Consider the following 19,748-nt stretch of genomic DNA (forward strand, 5'->3'; position numbering starts at 1 on the left):
TGCTGGTGTAAAATTCCTGGAACACTTGGAAGATTAAGTCCTCACATTCCAGACTCAACATGAATGTGCCAAAGCTGAATTCTGCCATGAGTTCTAAGATTTTGCACTGCTTCTGAAAGGTAGGAAGCATGATGTTGTTCAACCCTTGAAGGGATTCTACTATCAACTACAATATCTCTCTCATGATATCATTATTGTAAGGCAGTAGTGGTGATGTTAAAGCTATGATCCTGTTGAGATAAGAAGAAACTGTGAGCTGGGCCTCTTCACAAGGATATTCCCAGAGTTTGGGTTGTATTAATGCACGCAGGGATGGTTTGATAGCCCAACTAAGTTTCTTCCATTCTGGCTGCCCCACCCTGGACATACATGCGTCTAATTCCTCCAACTTATGAAGGTATATGACTAACTTTGTTTGTTGCAATTCAGATCCAAGTGCAGAGAGCTTAGCTCCTCTTCCATGTCCTTCCTTCACTTTCCATGGGTGCTTGGGCTGCTGAATGACATGGACTCTTTTTGAGAATGTTCTAATTCTTTGACCATCATTTTTGTCTAAGGAGGTATTGATGTGTAAAGGACCATATATTCTCACTAGTTCATCAAGAAGTTTTTGAGTGTTTTCCAAGGTCTCTTCAAGATGACTCATCTTCTCACATACCAAAGCAGGTAAATATAGGAAGATTATATCAACATTCTGTCAATCATTTTACTTCCAATTTAGCCCATAGACTTGTAAGATAATAGCTAGGAATAAAATGATTTTTCCACCTTTTATTCTTTTTCATAATAATATCCTATCAAATTTCAATATCTGAGATAAAATTCCCAGCAAATTTCACAACCTATTTTCCTACCAGTATTATATTCCTTATGGCCCTTGATACAGTTTGACTTCCTAGCTCATTTGGGATTTTCCACCATTACTTGAGTTCCTCCTTCCAATGCCAATGGACCTCCTCCATTCCTTCCATTCTCGAAGAATCTGTTACTTGATATTTGAACCCGAGCCACAAAGACTGGTCAATGTGGGTGTCTACTTAATCCCCTGCGCTGATGACTAAACACCCAACTTAAAGTCGTCTAGAAAAGTAATTAAATATTGGTATTGGTTCCTGTTAGTGTTAGTATCTTCACACTACCATCAGCAATCAAAATTGCTCTTTCTCGCATGCATATTAGGTGTCTCATTCAATCAGTTGCATTCCATTAGGTCATGGATCCACTGATGGTAGTGGTTTCATTTCAGTTTCCCTCATGTCATATATCCACTGGCTTGTTCAAACCAGTGTTTTACGAAACGGCCGGGTTGACTCCGAAACGGCCGTTTCGGTCCGTTTCCATTGCCAAAACTGTGACTCGGCCCATGACTCGGCTCAGCTGACCGAGTCAGCTATGACTCGGCCGAGTCATCCAATGACTCGGCCGAGTCATAGCTGACTCGGTCAACCCGGCCGGGTCCGTATTGACTCGGCCGAGTCAATGAATCCGTGGCTGGGCAGCATTAAACAGGTTTTTAAATCACTTTTTTGATGTTTTTTGTTAAAGGTAAATAGGGTTTGTGGATTCCAAAGGGTAATGGAATATTGTTAAATGCTTTTGGGGTCCATTTCCCCCTCCCAAACTCTATTTAAGACAGCCAAATGCTCTCATTTCACTCACAACAGTCTTATGCATTTGAGTGAGAGTCTTCTTTGAGAGTTAGTGAGCAGTTCTTGAGCTTGTTTTGGAGCAGCAGTGAGGAGTCTTGGAGGAGCATTGTAGCTGGAGTGAGGAGCTTCTTGGGCAGCCATTTGGAGCAGCAGTGAGGAGTCTTGGAGGAGCATTGTAGCTGGAGTGAGGAGCTTCTTGGGCAGCCAATTGGAGCAGCATTGAGGAGCTGATTCTTGGAGCAAGCTTGAGGAGGCAGTTTGTGCCTGGAGGTATTTTTTTCCACCTCTATAAATCTGTTTTTACTTAGTAAATTTTAGGTGCATATCAAGATAACTTAGAGAGTGTTTTTAGTCAAATAAATGAACATTGAATCAATTTTTTATTTTATTTTTCATTTTCAGATTGTTTTCCTAGTCAAAAAATGGCACCTAGAGCAAAAGATCCTGCTTGGGCATATGTTGAAATGGTTGATAGTGAGATGTGTTGCAAGTTTTGCCATAGGAAAATTAAGTCAGGTCCTGGGGGGATTCATAGGCTGAAACAACACTTGGCAGGGATTAAAGGCAATATTACTCCATGTCCCTCTGATCAAATTGGGGAGATTAGAAAGAATTTGCTGGAAAGCTTTGAAAAATTTAAAGAAGAAAAGACTAGGCAAAAAGAGATACAGGCTGAAATTGGGAGGAAGAGGGAGATACAAAGAATGATGGCTGCCAACCCCCACTATGAGTTTGAGGGTTCTTCCTCTATCCCTCAAACTGATGCATCAAACCCTTTCCGTTATGTTCCTCCCTCTTTTGCTTCTGTTCAAGATAAGGGAAAGGGTAGAATGAAGGGTGATGGGACTATCAAAAGTTTTTTCACTCACTCAGGCTCCTCTCCATCAGATGCACATGGTCCTGAAGTTAGTATTAGTAAAGGTCTTGCTCAGCCCACTTTAGATGACCATTGGAAGAAAGAATTGAGGGAGACTGCTTGTGACTACATAGCTAGATGGTGGTATGATGCTGATATCCCCTTTAATGCTGCTCGTTCACCATATTATGAGCCTATGTTTGAGGCCATACATGCTGCTGGAAAAGGCTTCAAAGGCCCTACTATGCAAGAGCTAAGGGGGTTTCGTTTGTAGAAAGAAATTCAATCAATTAATGAGTATTTGCAAGATTTCAAGGAATCATGGGCAAGAACAGGGTGTACCATCATGTCAGATGGATGGACTGATCAAAGAAACCGTACCATCATAAACTTTCTTGTCTTCTGCCCACAGGGAACCATGTTTTTAAAATCAGTTGATGCATATGATAAGGTAAAACATGGCCACTTGTTGTTTCAGCTATTGGATGAGGTTATTCAGGATGTGGGGGTGGCTAATGTTGTTCAAATCATCACAGACAATGCCTCTAACTATGTTCTTGCTGGTAGACTGTTAGAGGAAAAACACAAGACCATCTTTTGGACCCCATGCGCTGCACATTGCATAGACCTCATGCTTGAGGATATTGGAAAATTAGATTGGGTCAGAAACACTGTAGATAATGCCAAAAGCATAACAAAATTTATCTACAATCATACACTGGTTTTGAGTCTCATGAGGAAACACACTGGAGGCAAGGATATTATTAGGCCTGCCATCACTAGATTTGCTACACATTTTTTGACATTGCAATCTGTGCTTTCCCAACATAGAAACTTGCAAAAGATGTTTTCCAGTGATGAATGGAATCAAAGCAGTTGGTCTAACAAACCAGAAGGCAGAGAATTGGAAAGGAAAGTCCATGATGAAACTTTTTGGAGAAAGGCAGCAGAGATTGTGAAGCTTGCTGAGCCACTAGTTAAGGTGTTGCGGTTGGTGGATGGGGAAAGGTTGGCTATGGGCTTCATTTATGAGGCTATGGATCAAGCAAAGGAGCAAATAAAGACAGCATACAAGGATAGAGTGGCAAAGTATGGGCCCATTTGGGCAATCATTGATGAAAGATGGAACAATCAACTCCATCGCCCTATACATGCAGCTGGGTATTTTTTGAACCCACGGTATCATTATAAAGCTAAGGAGTCAGGAGCTTTGAGGGGGGAGGTCAGAGATGGACTGGTTGATTGCATTGAGCGCATGGTCCCATCGGAGTCTGATCAGCTGCTGATACATCAGCAGGTCACATCCTTCAGCAATGCAACAGGTACCTTTGGGAAGAACCTAGCAAAGATTGCAAGAGAAGCAGATGAGCCAGGTAAACAAAAATTTCAATTTTCAATTTCTTAATGGTTTTACGTTTTTTATTAAAGTTTGTTAAATCATTTATAATTTGAAAGTTAGATATAATTTGTAATTTTGTTGAGCTTCAGCCTTCATCTAACTCATAATTCATTACACTCCTATGTTTTTTGCAGCACAATGGTGGGAGGCCTTTGGTGGCCAGTGCCCTGAATTGCAAAGGTTTGCAATTCGTATTTTGAGTCAAACTTGCAGTGCATCTGGGTGTGAGCGCAATTGGTCTGTCTTTGAGACGATTCACACAAAGAAGAGAAACCGTTTGGAGCAAAAACGGTTGAATGATCTAGTTTTTGTCCAATACAACCTTCGGCTCAGACGGAACCAATTGTTGAACAAAAGACCTGATTCAGATCCCATTGTGTTGGAAGACATTGATCCAACATCAGATTGGGTAGTGGAGAGTCGTCTACCAGAGTTTGATCCTGATGAGGATCTTGATGAACTTGATCCACTGCAGCATGTTCAGTTGAATGCAGATCCCAATCCACCAGCCTCAGTCTCACAGCCAGCTAGTAGGACTCCAGTTGTAGGTGCTTCGCCTTCCTCTGCTCAGCCACGACAGAAGCGCAGCCGCATTTGTACTCTATCTCAGCTTGCATCTGCTGCACAGCCTAGTGGTACTGGCACCACTTCTACAGTTGCAGTTGGAGACGATGATGATGAGGAGGAGCCATGGGGCCCCTTGTCTGACTCTGATGATGATGATCCAGAGATTGGTCGAGATGATCTTGGCTCCTCTGGCAGTAGCTACTAGCCTCCTTGGTTATTTGTATTTTGTTTTGACTCTTGAGTCTTTGATCATGTATGACAGACTACAGTTGACTATGTATTTACTATTGCCATTGGGTACCATTTTGATATAATGGATTGGTTCATGAGCCTACTTTGATCATATGTTGTCCTCCATGTATATTATAATGTTGTGTGTTTGGAAACTTGAATGAAAATCTTTAAAATTATGTTTAAAATATTTAAAATTATGTTTTTTTATAAAAAAAATAAATATTTAATGTATTTTTTACAACGACCGAGTCATTGAAATCGAGCCGGCCGAGTCATTGCCGAGTCGGAGTCCGAGTCAGAGTCAATCCTCGGCCGAGTCCGAGTCTGAGTCCGAGTTGTAAAACATTGGTTCAAACCTTTTTTCAATCATCTCAGGTCATAATTGCAACTATCCTAACAGAGATTGACAAGGAGAGAGCCCTTTCCCGACCTGGTAGGGCTAGCTACCAGGTTAAGCATGGTTTGTAGTTACCCTAGGATTGCCTCCCTTCAGCCTGAGGTGGATCCAGGCTCTAACAGTTCCCATCAAAACACATGTGGAATAGGTGGTGATGAGTTTCATGTGTAGGAGAGATGCTACTATCCTCATATATCATCTTTCTTTGTTCACAAAGTGGATGTATAGTGCTGTCCCAATTTGATTTTTTGCGAGATTGAGGATGTCTGCAATTTGATCCCCTATTTGACTGGTGCCAGAACTTCCATGAATATACTACAAGGAATCGACCCTTTTTGTGATTTTTCTCATCACCTTGGGTAGTGTTATCTCTCGGTGTTCTAGATCAGGTCCGTTAACTGTGCACTTTTTGTCCACGACACACTCTTATGTTGCAAACAAACTGTCGTCATCCCAAGTGTGTCCACCTTGATCAATTACTTAGAGCTTGTTAAACATCGTTGGAAACCTTTAATCCAAGTAGGCATATATTGAGCAATATGGATGGAATCATTTTTAATTAAATGATAAATGGTTTGCAATAATTTTGAATATGCCAAAATCATAAACTACATCAGTTAGTTAACAATGTCACTACACCAACCAACAATGGTCAACCATGAATGGTCTAGATTTATTTAGCTCATTTGCACGTTGAGAGGGGATCAAGCTTGGTTATTCGACAACATGAATGAATGTCTAACACTTCCCTCACAAGTAAGTGGTTTATGAATGCTCCCTCCATTCTTTGCAACCCAATGCAACTGCCAACCCCTGATGGCTTCGACCTCTCTGCATGGCACTCCTGTGCACCTTGATTTACTACAAATGGCTCACGAACTTGTGATCTTCTCTCAGCTAAATGATGCACCCATCGCTCTTGGTTAGTAGACCTGCTGCTCAGATGATCACCGCCCACAGGGTAGTGACCACAACCCTTGCAATCCAATAAGATGTGGTTAGATATCACAATATCTTTGCCATGTACTGATCTGTCCTACCATGATCTCAATAGATGGTGTCCTACTTCTTAGTGATGTTCACGATTTTGCAAACATGTATGGTCTTAGTAATGACTTTCTCTCCCACGGATCTTCAATGAGGCACAAAGAACACACCTGAACTTCTGCTCCATGGCTTGGCTCTAGTTGGCTCATGTTCACGTAGAAATGAAAACAGGGTCGAGACCCTGGGTTCAGGCATAGGGGCCAACAAGGCTCCGTTGTAGTTTAACACAACACTGACATTTTCACCTTACCTGGAAAGGGTAAGGAGTCTCACCAGAGGCATGCCACAACTTTAGTTAGATGAGGATTAGAATCCAACATCAAGGAAAACCATATCAAAGAATAGAGAGCATATAACATAGAGTCATTCTACAAGGAAGTCGGATCACAACAAGTTGTATATGTTGTAACAGAAAGACTACTTAAACATGTGCATGCATAAAATTTTTAAAGAACCCGAATAACACACAGGTAACACATTATGATCCCAATAGCAGTCTTCCTCATTAATATGCAAGGTAAATACATTACATCAGGCTCAAGGCCTATTCCTCAACATCCATAACTCTAACAAGGTAGAATACAAGGTTATGAAAGGATAGGCACAAAGCTTCTCTCATCGCTCCACTACACAGGAAGAGTAGTATCCACCATAGCAGTCACGACATAACAACCAACCCTTCTCAGTTCTCCTTTTTGCCTTTTATCTTCTTCTTTCTTCTCTTTGCATGCCAGCCTGAACTTCCAGTTCATTCTTCCTTTCTCGATTGTCTTCATTCCTCAGCTTCCCTTGATCTTTTCTTGCTCGGTTGTATCTGCTTCTTCCCACCACCCCTCCGCAAATGCTTGTCTTTCACAAGTTCCTTCCCCTTTCCTCGATTGTTGTTTCCACATATCTTTAAAGACCATTTCCGCCACTTGTCACTAGCCTTTTGACTTCTCCAAAACTTCTCAATTTCTCCAAAAACAAAGGCCCCAATAGGTCCCGAGTCAATCTTTCTTTGGCATCGTCAGTGTTGTTGATGCTCTTGCTGGTGGTGTTGTTGCTGATGCTTCTGTTGGTGGTGTTGTTGCTTCTGTTGGCGCTGGTGGTGCTGCTTATTTCTCTAGTGCTTCCTCTTGGTTGGTCTCTTTAAATGAAGCCCCAATTTAGGGACAACCTGGCGGAATTGAGTGCAGTCATTGAACAATGTCTGCCAGACCTTTGTGATTGCAGCTGCCTGACTGAGGAATTCAGATGTTGCATTGGATGTCGGGTGGGTTGGTCGGGCATCAACAAGGAAGTCCAATGTGTTTCCATATCCTCGGTTAGTTGTTACAGTGTCTCTAGGTGTTCTTGAACTGGGGGACGAAGATCCTAGAGTATTTTCTTTGTCCTCGCTGATTCATCTTCGATATGTTAAATTCATTCCTCCAAAACGTCTATCTATGCCCTGAGTGTTTTCCTCTATTCTTTGTATTTAGTGTTCCTAGAATCGGTGATGAGCTCATTGACTCGGTCATGGAGTGGGTAGACTGGTTGGTTTTTCTTCGCAAGGCTTCCTGACCAGTCATGAACTTGTTGTAGGAGGGTGTAGGCATCATTTGCGACATTTACAATGGAATCCTTGAGGTGGTTGTGACGTTTATATTTTGTTCTATCTCATTGGCATATGTTGTTGTAGGGTCCGGCAATGCACTTCTTGTGGCTGCAAGGGTTTACTTGAGTTCCTGATTGGTAGAGATTAAGTCATGGCATGTAGTCTGGATATGGTTGCAACATTCGACCAGTGTGCAAATTGAAAAATGTTCTGGGGCATTAGTCACAACATCAGAAATGGAAGGCCACAGTACCTGGAATTTTGTGGGATCTTCTCTAGCTACCCCTGGAGTTGTTGTTTATCTTGGCAGAGCTGATCACGTTCGGCTATGAGGGAAACAATTTTTTGTTGTTGTTGCTCATGGTCGACAGTTAGATCATTGTGCAGCTGTTAAAATTGGCAACTAGGGCCAAACTCCATGTGGGTCATATTATTTATGGTAGCTGATATTTTTATTGGATCCCTCCCATTGAGAGGTGTAGGATTGATCTAAAGATCATTCGATTCTGATAAGTATTTATGAAGTTATGAATTTATTTATGTTATGGACAAATTGTTAAGTCGGCCAGCAACTTATGTAGGCTCAGAAGCCCAACAATCATGTCTATTCAACCTCTACGTTTTAGTATAAATAGAAGAGGACTTCAAGTCATTTCTACACACACTTGGATCTCTTCCTTTCTCTACTTGTCTTTGGGTTTTAGTAGGAATAGAGATCCTAAGGAAAAGTCGGAAAAGTCAGAACTGCAGGAAAAGTCAGAAAAGCTGGAACTTCCTGAAAAGCTGGAATAGCCGGAAACGCTGGAACTGCTGGAAAAGCAGAAATAGCCAGAAAAGCTGGAACTGTTGGAAAAGCCAAAAATTCGAAATTGCTGAAAAAGCTAAAACTGCCGGAAAAGTCGGAAACATCGGAAAAGCCGAAAATGCCGGAAACGCCGAAAAATCTGGAAATGCCAAAAAAGCCGGAAAAGCCAGAACTGCTGGAAAATCCGGAAACACTGGAAAATCTGGAAATACTGAAAAAGCAAGAAAAGCCGGAAAAACCGGAAATGCCAGAACTGTTGGAATTATCGGAAAAGCCGAAATTGCCAGAAAAGCCGGAACTACCGACAACTGCCAAAATAACCGGAGCATCTGTCTCCGAAGGAAGGCAGCATGATGTATGAAATCATGGGTAGCATAATAAGTAGCATGATGATATGAGCATGGGCAGCTTGATGATGAATAAGACCATGGAAGATGCAGCATGAAGATGAGAGCAACTCAGTCATCAAGGTTCAACACATGTGACAGTACAACAAGGTGTCACACGGTAATGTGTAGCAAATAGATGAGATGCAGCACTATGATAGGTGAACAAGTCACCTTAGAGAATCAATTGAAGCAATATGTCTTCAACTGATCTCATGCCGATATCAAAAGTCAAAGTGATTGACTTCTATTGTAAATGTACTATCTCTCTCACTTTCTCTACTGAACTTTGAAGAACATAAAAGAAGAATTGATCAAGGGTTTCCCCACATTGGGGTTTGTCCCTGGCTAGCGCCACATCTTGTGTCCTCTTGTCTTGGCTTGTCTTCTGTGATTTATATTTATGTTCTATCTGTAGTTTACTTTATGCTGATGTGATTGCTAATGTGGAAAAGAAATTGAAATAAATTTCTCTAGCATAGAACATACCTAAAATTAACATGGTATCGGAGCTGAGGTGAAGACAATGCCCAAGCAAGAGTGAAAGAGCAATCACCAAAGACAATAGGGACAAGACAAAAGGATCAATGGGTTCCACATCTCTCTTCTAAGTTCACAAAGGGTGAAGTTGAAGCAAAACATATTATCAAAATGGCGTAGCGGAAGTTTCTGATGGCCCATCTAAGGATCACTTCATTGGGAAGTTTGGATCTAAGGGTGGAAGGAATGGCGGATGCCTTGGTTGCAATAAGTTCAACCATTATGCGAAGGAGTGTCCGAAGGTAATGCAAGTCATCAAGGAAATGGTCGACTCTTTAAAGAAAGCAAGGAACCCTGAATCACTTTTATGTACCTGATCGCAAGAAGTACCTGGTGTCCATCTCGGAAATGGAAGTCAAAGGTTTCAGGGTGGCACTCATCGATGGAAAGGTATGTGTTTGGAAATAGAATTTTCAAAGATGTTTTTGAGTTCAGGGTTGTATCAAATTGCAGGAAGTCCACTGGGGACCATGTCCATTGTCACATAGCACCGAAGGTCTGTGAGTTAGATGGTGACAGGGATGTCTGAATTCAAAAGGAGGATGAAAGTACATGTCTGAGATGTACCTAAGGAAAATCTTACAAGGGGACCATTCCCCTCATGTAGCAGGTCCACAGGTTTGGAACAACCCAAGGGGTCTGAGATTGATAATCAGGAATCTCGCATATGCAGGTGGAAGAAAGCCCTCTATGGCTTGAAGCAAAACACCCCGGGCATAGTGTGAAAGGATCGATAGCTGTCTAATAAAGCTGAGATTCACTAGGATTGAAATGGATCCAAACCATCCGAAGGTTGTGGATGATAGAACTCTCATACCAGCACCTTATGAGGACGACCTACTTTTAACAGGTGCAGACCCTCTCATTTGCAGAAGTAAGAGGGAGTTGGATTCCAAATGTGGAATGGTGAACTGCAAGCCTGTGACTACCTCGAGGATCTTAACTTTCAGAAGTTATATGGTAGTGATGTCAGACCAGATTTGGGAAATGCCTCTGAATCTCATAAACTCATTCACGTTGATGTTCTTGGTGAACTTCTGTCCAGGCATATGTTTTGCAGTTAGCATGGTGAGCTCATATTTGGTTGAACCTCACTGGATTGGTGCCAAGAATCTTCTGAGATGTCTTCGGGGCACAATCTCTCATGGATTGAGATACACTGTCGGAAATATGAAACTGCATGATTATTCGAATGCTGATTGGGCAGGCAGTGTGGAGGATCAATAGAGCATTTATTAGTGCTATTTCTCTTTGGATTCTGCTTCGATATTATGGATGAGCAGGAAGAATAAGTCGGTTGTTATAAGCACCGTTGAGACCAGATACATATCTACGAGTATGATCTCGTATGAAGCTGCCTGTTTGGGGAAGCTCTTCAAGTGAGCTGTTTGTAGCATTGTGATTCTCTGTGACAACCAGAGGTGGGATTCAATTATTGAAGAATCTCGCATTCGATGATTTCTCCAGTAGATAGACATCAGATACTACCTTATCTGGGATATGTTAAGTCTATGAGCAAGGAAGCTTCATCGCTATGAGATGATGTACAGGTCGCTACACTTTGTCTAAGCCCTGGGGGAATATCAAATTTTTGATTTTCCCGAATGACTTGGAGTCATCAAGAGACCCTCATACAAGGGTCTTGCATGTTGTATACATTGAGCTCTAGGGGCTTGTGGTTCTTACTGGAGCAACATACGACCACAGGGTGACTCACCCTCCCCTGGTGGTGCGCATTGGGACAGGATGATTCGCTCTCCTGTGGACAGGATGATTCACTCTCCTGTGGACAAGATGATTCGCTCTCTTGTGGGACAAGATGATTCGCTCTCTTGTGGGACAAGATGATTTGCTCTCCTGTGGACAGGATGATTCGCTCTCCTGTGAACAAGATGATTCGCTCTCTTGTGGGACAAGATGATTCACTCTCTTGTGGGACAAGATGATTCGCTCTCCTGTGTAGCAGGATGATTAATTCTCCTGTGAGGTCTGGATGATGTGTTCTCCATGATGATTGTGTAGCAGGATGATTAATTCTCCTGTGAGGTCTAGATGATGTGTTCTCCATGACGATTGTGTAGCAGGATGATTAATTCTCCTGTGAGGTCTGGATGATGTGTTCTCCATGACGATTGTGTAGAAGGATGATTAGTTCTCCTGTGAGGTTTGGATGATGTGTTCTCCATGAAAATTGTGTAGCAGGATGATTAGTTCTCCTGTGAGGCCTGGATGATGTGTTCTCCATGGCGATTGTGTAGCAGGATGATTAGTTCTCCTGTGAGGATAAGATTGATTAAGTTCTCCTATCGAGGCATCCTACCCATGTAGTTTGGGACTCATGGGAAGTACCTCTCATCTGATCAATGAGCAGGGAAATGAGGATAGGGACCATAGTAGTACTGATGGATGCATCACTGTATCTACCGTACTCCTTATGCTAGGATGACCTTCATTGAACTAGGATCAATAATACTGGTCTGGGATCAGTGGTAGGAGTTGTACCCACTATGACACTGACTTCGGGTTGGTTGACGACTGGTCTGGGACCAGTGGTGCATACTCTGAGACTGACTCCAAGTCAGTAGAGTACTGGTCTGGGACTAGTGGTAGGATTTGTACCTACTATGACAATGACTTCAGGTCAGTTGAGGACTGGTCTGGGACCAGTGGTACGCACTTTGAGACTGACTTTGGGTCAGTGGAGAATGGTATGACACATTCTCGACCAATTCTTCTTCTTCATGGTTCAGCAGAGCTAAGTTGAGCAGAGCAGAGCCAGCAGAGTTGAGCAGAGTAGAGTAGAGCTAGCAGAGCTGAGTAGATCAGAGTAGACCCAGCAGAGCTGAGAAGAGTAGAGCAGAGCCAACAGAGCTGAGTAGAGCAGAGCTAGCAGAGCTGAGCAAAGCAGAGCAGAGCCAACAGAGCCAACAGAGCAGAACAGAGCCAACAGAGCTGAGTAGAGAAGTGCAGAGCTAGTAGAGTTGAGCAGAGCAGTGCAGGGCACTGATAGTAGAGATAGTACAGTTGGACATATGGATCAATAGATGGAGTTCTCCCTAGTTGAGAGGGAGTGTTAAAATTTGAAACTAGGGCCAAACTCCATGTGGGTCATATTATTTATCGAAGCTTATATTTTTATTGGATCCCTCTCATTGAGAGGTGTAGGATTTATCTAAATATCATCCAATTCTGATAAGTATTTATGAAGTTATGAATTTATTTATGTTATGGACAAATTGTTAAGTCGGCCAGCAACTTATGTAGGCTCAGAAGCCCAACAATCATGTCTATTCAACCTCTACATTTTAGTATAAATAGAAGAGAACTTCATGTCATTTATACACACACTTGGATCTCTTCCTCTCTCTACTTGTCTTTGGGTTTTAGTAGGAGGAGAGATCCTAAGGAAAAGCCGGAAAAGTCAGAAAAGCCGGAACTGTCGGAAAAGTCGGAAAAGCCAAAACTGCTAGAAAATTTAGAATAGCTGGAAAAACTGGAAAAGTTGGAACTGCCGAAAAAGCCAGAAAAGACTGAAAAGCTGGAAAAGCCGGAGAAGCTAGAACTGCCGGAAAAGCCATTACTGCCGGAAAAGCCGGAACTTCCAAAAAATTCGGAAACATTGGAAAAGCCAAAAAAGCTAGAAAAGCCAGAAAAGCCGAAAAAGCTGGAACTGCTGGAAAAGCCGAAAACGCCGAAAAAGCCAGAAATACCGGAAAAGCCAGAAAAGATGGAAAAGACGGAAAAGCGGGAAATGCCAGAAATGCTGGAAAATCCGGAACTTCCGGAAAAGCTAGAATTACCGGGAATTGCCGAAACAGAGGAAGCTTCTGTCTCCAAAGGAAGGCAGCATGATGTACGAGATCATGGGAAACATAATAAGTAGCATGATGATATGAGCATGGGTAGCATAATGATGCATGATGATATGAACATGGGCAGCATAATGATGAATGATATCATAAGCATGGGCAGCTTGATGATGAATAAGACCATGGAAGATGCAGCATGATGAGCAGCATGAAGATGAGAGCAGCTCAGTCATCAAGGTTCAGCACATGTGACAGTATAACAAGGTGTCACACGGTAATGTGTAGCAAATAGACGAGATGCAGCACTATGATAAGTGAACGAGTCACCTTAGAGAATCAATTGAAGCAATATGTCTTCAACTAATCTCATGCTGATATCAAAAGTCAAAGTGATTGACTTCTATTGTAAATGTACTATCTCTCTCACTTTCTCTGCTGAACTTTGAAGAACATAAAAGAAGAATTGATCAAGGGTTTCCCCACATTGGGGTTTGTCCCTGGCTAGCGCCACATCTTGTGTCCTCTTGTCTTGGCTTGTCTTATGCGATTTATATTTATGTTCTATCTGCAGTTTACTTTATGTTGATGTGGTTGCTAATGTGGAAAAGAAATTGAAATAAATTGCTCTAGCATAGAACATACCTAAAATTAGTAGCGCTGCGGCCTTTTGTGCGGCTTGCTGAATAAAGGTGAAGAATTGGGCTAAGGACCAACCCTGAAGATCATCCTGGTGCATAGTTGATGGATATGGGAACCGACTCTGCAAGGGTTCCCCACTGGTGATTGACTTTTCCGAGTGTATGTGGGGAGAGATGGCCTGTTGTGACGATTCAACCAATGGGGGAGTGATTTTTATGGAGACGGGGAGTGGTGTAACTGGAGGAAACATATGAAGTGGTAGTGACACTGGGTTGATAGTGGTGGTGAGTGACTGGGTAATGATGGGTCTTGTGCTTAGTAGTGGACCCGACTCTAGCAATAAATACATCATGGAAGCGGTGACGAGTTCTCTGTTGGGGACTTCTATGATGGATTGGATAACGGAATCAACTTAATTTTTCATCTTCGTGCCCAATAGTGTCCTAGAGGGTATAGTGTTTGAGAGGGTAGCGGATGTGGATGGAGTATGCGATGACGATTTGCATGAGCTAGATGTCACAACTAAAGTGGAGGGTGGAATTTATTCAATGATGGGCGAGGAAGTATTGGATTGGGGCTCTTCAATGGTGAGGTAGACAATGTGACTGGCCGGGGTCGATTTCTGCTTTTGGTCTCGACTGGAGGTTTTTTAGCTTTTGACTTACGGGGTTTTGGGATGGTGGGGTTGGACTGTGAATGAGGTCCTACTACCAACATTGCAACAACTAAAGGGGAAGTACTCAAAGGACCTTGTTGTATTAAACTTGAAACTCAGGAAATTTGGAAACTGAACCCGCTGAGATCCCCATGTTGGCGATGGTTTCTTTCAAGGAGCTCATTTGATTCTTCAACAGTTTTATGACTGGTTGTATCTCCTCCTTGGTGAGGCATTTCTTGGAATCCGCAACTACCTCTCCTGGTATTTCTTGAGGTACCATCCTGTCAAAGAAATATATGTGTTTACCTTCCCGAATCTCCCCTGCGATTCCTGGCAACGAACTGACCTCTATGTGGAAAGATTTAACTGATAACATAAACTTCTGAGGCCACATCTGGAAAGTATGGGTGTGAACGTAGTGTTGCCTCACCCAGGTGCTCCCATGACTAATACTGAAATAAATCTCTGTCGAATATTCATCAAGTAGGGACCTGGGAATCTGTTTCGCAGCCCTGATTACTGCCAACATTTTTATGTACCATCTACTAAACGAAGCCTCATTTATCTCCTTGTTGCTTGGGTCCCTCGAAGTTCTCTAAGGTGCGTACCTTAGGACCAAAGGCTAGTCTTCTGTGATGGAATCTATCACTCGACCCTCTGGTGGGAAATATTTTCACATTGCCATAGCAACAACAAGATAACCATAAATAAAATGGGTGGACCACTTGTAGACATCTTCACATGCTTCGAACATCTCCTGGAGGAGAAAAGCACACCAATTTAGCTGGGAGCCTACTGCGCAATGCTCTGTGACTGAAATCATATTCAACGTGCACTCATTCTTGGAGAAGTGACGCATCAACTTCCTCACAATAATGTAGCAAGTGAACTTGATTTTTGGGGAGTTGATCAAATCTACGCGTGCTCCCTTTCCTCCTCTCTTAGCATCATTCTTGGTGTAGCAGTCGTCATCCCCTGTCTTCTTCACTCTCTTGGAAGTCATATGGAATGCGGTTGAAACTGCGTCTCCTCTTGCTAACAACCTTGTGAGCTTTTGAATCTCTATTGCATGAATTGGGTATTCTTTGTTGAGCCAAAGTGATCCTCCATGCATTCTGCTGACCAATAACTTTGTACATTGCATCGCTGCTAGAGTCATCCCAAACACCAGTAAACTTCTCAAATTTAGTAAGGTGGACCATTGGATTCCTCTGAAATCAATTTTGACTTTGATTGTTTCACTCTCGTCTTCCTTTGTGACTAAATTTTTGTAGACATCGCGTTTCATGGTCGGAAATTGGAATGAGTTTGAAAGATCATTCTCAACTGGCCTGACCTTGTCATACTTTCCGTAAAGCGACTCCCTTACTCCAATTCTTTCATCCAACCCAAACTCTGGAACATATACAATTTTATTCGTCAGCTCAAAGCAACGCTAATAAATGCAAATTACAGGGGGCTGATATCTAATCCTAAAACAACAAAAATTAGAACCAAACTGCAAATGAAACGAATCTACCACCTTGGCTTCAGACTTTGAGGAATTCGACATTGCCATGAAAATTAAGTAGACCAACTCAACACGACATTTCTGATGAGACCTCCTAACTAATTACTACAACAAATTTCCCTATGCATACTCAATCGTGTTAATCCTACCATCGACTGAGTTGGACTTGACTCGAATGAAACAATTCTGGAAAAGGAAAGGTGGAGTTGATGGGTAATTATGTTATAGTGATGGAAGACATTTAGGAATTAATTATTGCTATAATGGGAAAGATTTAATGGGAATCTAGGTTGACACCAACATTATTGTCTAATTATTACATAAAGGACTCTTAACACGTGTGACCCCACCTCCCCCCCCAACCACAACCAGTTGTGGTGTGGTGGAATAATGTTAAAATTGGCAACTCGGGCCAAAATCCACATGGGTCATCTTTTTTCTGACCCCTGATATTTTTCTTGGATTCCTCTCTCTGAGAGGTGTAGGATTGATCTAAAGATCATCCCATTTTGACATGTACAAATTAAGTTGTGAATTTATTTTGATTATGGACAAATTGTCAAGATCGGCTAGCAAACTCATGTAGGTTTAGAAGCCCAACAATCACGTCTATTCATCCTCAATGTTTGCGTATAAATACATCACGCCTCATCCTCATTTGGACACACTTCACTTCTCACACACCTCTCTCTCCTCACATGATTGGGTATGGATTTCTGGGCAGCCTCTCCACACGTGCGAAGAAGAAGATAGTCATCTTCTGTTTTGGGCGTTGACCAACATTGACCAAATTTTAGGAAGGGTTTTGACCAGCATTGGCCTATTTGACTGTGTTTTTTTGAGGGAAATCTCTGTTTGGGTAGGCCGCATTTTTGGGCATAGAAATCGAGGCATTTCGTACTGTTTGACCAACGTTGACTGCAGAGAATTGACTGCAGGTTTGACTTTTGCATTGACCAAGTTTGAATGTGATTTTTGGGACTATTTTGGGATGATTCAGAGGACTATTGGAGGCCGAGTTGACTGGGTTTGACTGAGCTATTTTGGAGGTCAAATCTGCCCTGTTGACTAGCATTGACTTTTCTGGTTAGGGCTCTTTTGCTGCTGTTATAAATTATCAAAATTTGTAAATTGTACTATCTCTCTCTGCTGAACTATTGAAGACTAAAACATACCATTGTTGCCTAAACTTAACAGAACCGCAATTGGGACTGACTTGGCTGAATTTTTATTTGGAAATGTAAAGGACTGATTGATCAGAGGAAAAAAAAATTGACGGACGCGGCTAATGATGACACAAATGAATGACTCCTATCGACTCTTACCTACACCTACCTATGGTCTCCTTTTGGAGATCCCATCAATTCTGAGTAACATTGTTTGATTTTTGGAAAGGTTTCATGCATGCACTATTCACCCAACCTGGTAGAAATACCTCATCTAGTTGGGCAAGCTTGATTGCTCATGACTCCCTTACCTCCGCAACAACAAACTATCCTAACCAATGCATTTGTAGTTTTCCAATAAACTTCAAGAACTTGCTGTCGTATAGCAGAACATGCCCGCTGACTCTGAATGATTTCCTTTTAATATGTTGGTCATGCCATGTCTTCTCCCTTTGCTTCTCGACCATTTGGTGGAAATCTGCCATAAACCTTGCCTCATCGAGCTCCACGAGTTCATCTAGCCGCTCATGAATTGATTCCTCGTCTATCATATGAGTGGCCTGGGTAATGAAAAGGTTGTGAATAGAAAATTCAGCTGACACCATAGCTTCTCGTCTGTACACAAGATGGAAACGTGTATTCTTGTGTAACTGCTTCACAGTTGTCTGATATGTCCATAGAGTTTCTGGCACTCTCTCGTACTAATCATCCTAATTTGTTGAGCATATCTTGGTTAAACCCTTCTCCAATATCTTTTTGAAGGCTTCTACTGTACCATTGGCTTGGGGGTGGTTTGGGCTGCTTTTGTTGTTGAAAAATGTGCAACAAGAAATGTTAAATTTAGAATGTGCTAAAAATAGACCTACTAAAAATAGCATGTCTAAAAATAGCAGTTTGGCCAGTGAGGTCATTGGCCACATTGGGTGAGAGGTGAAACTACTAAAAATAGAAAGTTCTAAAAATAGCATTTTTGGGTCCCTTCCTATTTATAGCAGTCCCTAGTCTATCTATAGGAAGTAAAATTAATTTTGGTCTTAATAGCAGTTGGAAATACTAATTAATTAATTCAGTTGAGTTAATTAGTTAAGGAAATTCAAATTTGAAGTCTTTGTGAGCATGCATATGAGTTGTCCCACTGATTGAGGAATTTGTCCTTAATTTCCTCCATTGATTGAGGGAATAAGTATGAGTTCTATAATGAGAGAATCAGTTGACTTAGTTCTAACTAGTCAAGTCCAGTTAGATTATTATAACAAGTTGTTAAAATATTAAAATATAGTTTGTTAATGCTTGCATGCATGTGACAACTATTATTTTAGATAACTGAGAATTCGCTCATGGATAACTGTTGCATGTCAGTTCAGTCAAAGACCTAGTTGAGATCAGATGTGGGACAGTGTACTATTAGATGCTTGGATATTTCTAGTAAGTATTCCTTGCATGGAGAAGGATCTATTATAGAAGATTGGAGGACTTGTGGCCTATATATTGAGGCCTAGGTAGTCCATGATTTTCATCTTCTGATTGAAGATCATCAGAGTATAGAGAGAGCAAGATAGCTATTGAGTTGATTCTTTTTATATGTTGAAGAGGATTTCCACTTGATTGATAATACAATGTTGGGGTTTTATGCTGGTGCTTTCCCCTAGATATATCTTTTGTTATGTGTGATTGATTTCTCTTGATCAGTTATGCATGTTTCTACTTGATGTTGCTCATGAATTCAATTATTCTTCCGCTTAATGTTTTGTAGAAGTAGAACAAGTATTATGCTTTAGGACATTGCATATATCGGTTTGTTCTACAAGTGAAATTTCTACATGGTATCAGAGCACAGGTGATCGAGTAAGAACAGTATACTGTTAGGAGATTTCAAATTTTGAGTTTTGGGCTGAGAGTTTGCAGAGCAGATCTAAAAGTTTCTGTAAAAAAATTTTAGAAACAAATAGCAGATTTGGATTCCTTGCGGAAGAATACCCAAAATCAAAAAACAAATCAGCTGAATTGGAGTTCGGATGAGGGAGATATCGCTGATTTAAAATCAACTCTTTTTCCAGAAAATTTTGTGACGGCGGGAAAGTGGAAATAGATTGGTGTGCCAGCCAAGAACCTGTATGCACTTGAGGTACAAGATGCATGCAAAGCCTTAGGAGCAAGGAAAAGGTTAGATACTTGGTGGTTGAGAGGGAGAGTAAATTTCCTCTCAACATGCAGAGCCAGAAGAAGTCTTAGACAATTGTGGAGGAGCCATGATTGGTGCAGGAGGTTGTGGAGCAGCCACAACAGGGGAAGCTGAGAGGAGATCGAGTAGAGACATCTACTCATGCAGAGACCTCCAGTAGGGGGAAACTTCGAGCCAAGTAGGCAGGGGGATCACATGCAGCCATACCTCCAGGTAGGAGGTAGGGTGATATAGAGTGATCATCCTAAGGAGGAGGGGTAGGATCCTTGAGGTACCCAACCTCTTGGATGAGACTTTGCTACGGTAGCCCCGATGTGGAGTAGCA

At 41.8% G+C, this 19,748-nt stretch overlaps 2 protein-coding genes across 2 annotated transcripts in view; both read left to right on the forward strand.

Moving 5' to 3' along the window:
* Positions 1-19,748, forward strand: part of LOC149199305 (uncharacterized) — a 94,260-nt gene that overhangs the window by 21,980 nt on the left and 52,532 nt on the right. The window lies entirely within an intron of this gene.
* Positions 3,473-4,804, forward strand: LOC149199306 (uncharacterized). Its single transcript, XM_089399385.1, has 2 exons — positions 3,473-3,878; positions 4,039-4,804. The coding sequence occupies exons 1-2, from the start codon at positions 3,521-3,523 to the stop codon at positions 4,674-4,676; spliced, it is 996 nt and encodes a 331-aa protein (XP_089255511.1). The 5' UTR covers positions 3,473-3,520; the 3' UTR covers positions 4,677-4,804.

Source organism: Pinus tabuliformis, chromosome 2_1 (genome assembly GCF_031772625.1).
Source record: "Pinus tabuliformis cultivar Carrire ecotype Pingquan chromosome 2_1, CPIR1, whole genome shotgun sequence".
In the NCBI taxonomy this organism is placed as follows: domain Eukaryota; kingdom Viridiplantae; phylum Streptophyta; class Pinopsida; order Pinales; family Pinaceae; genus Pinus; species Pinus tabuliformis.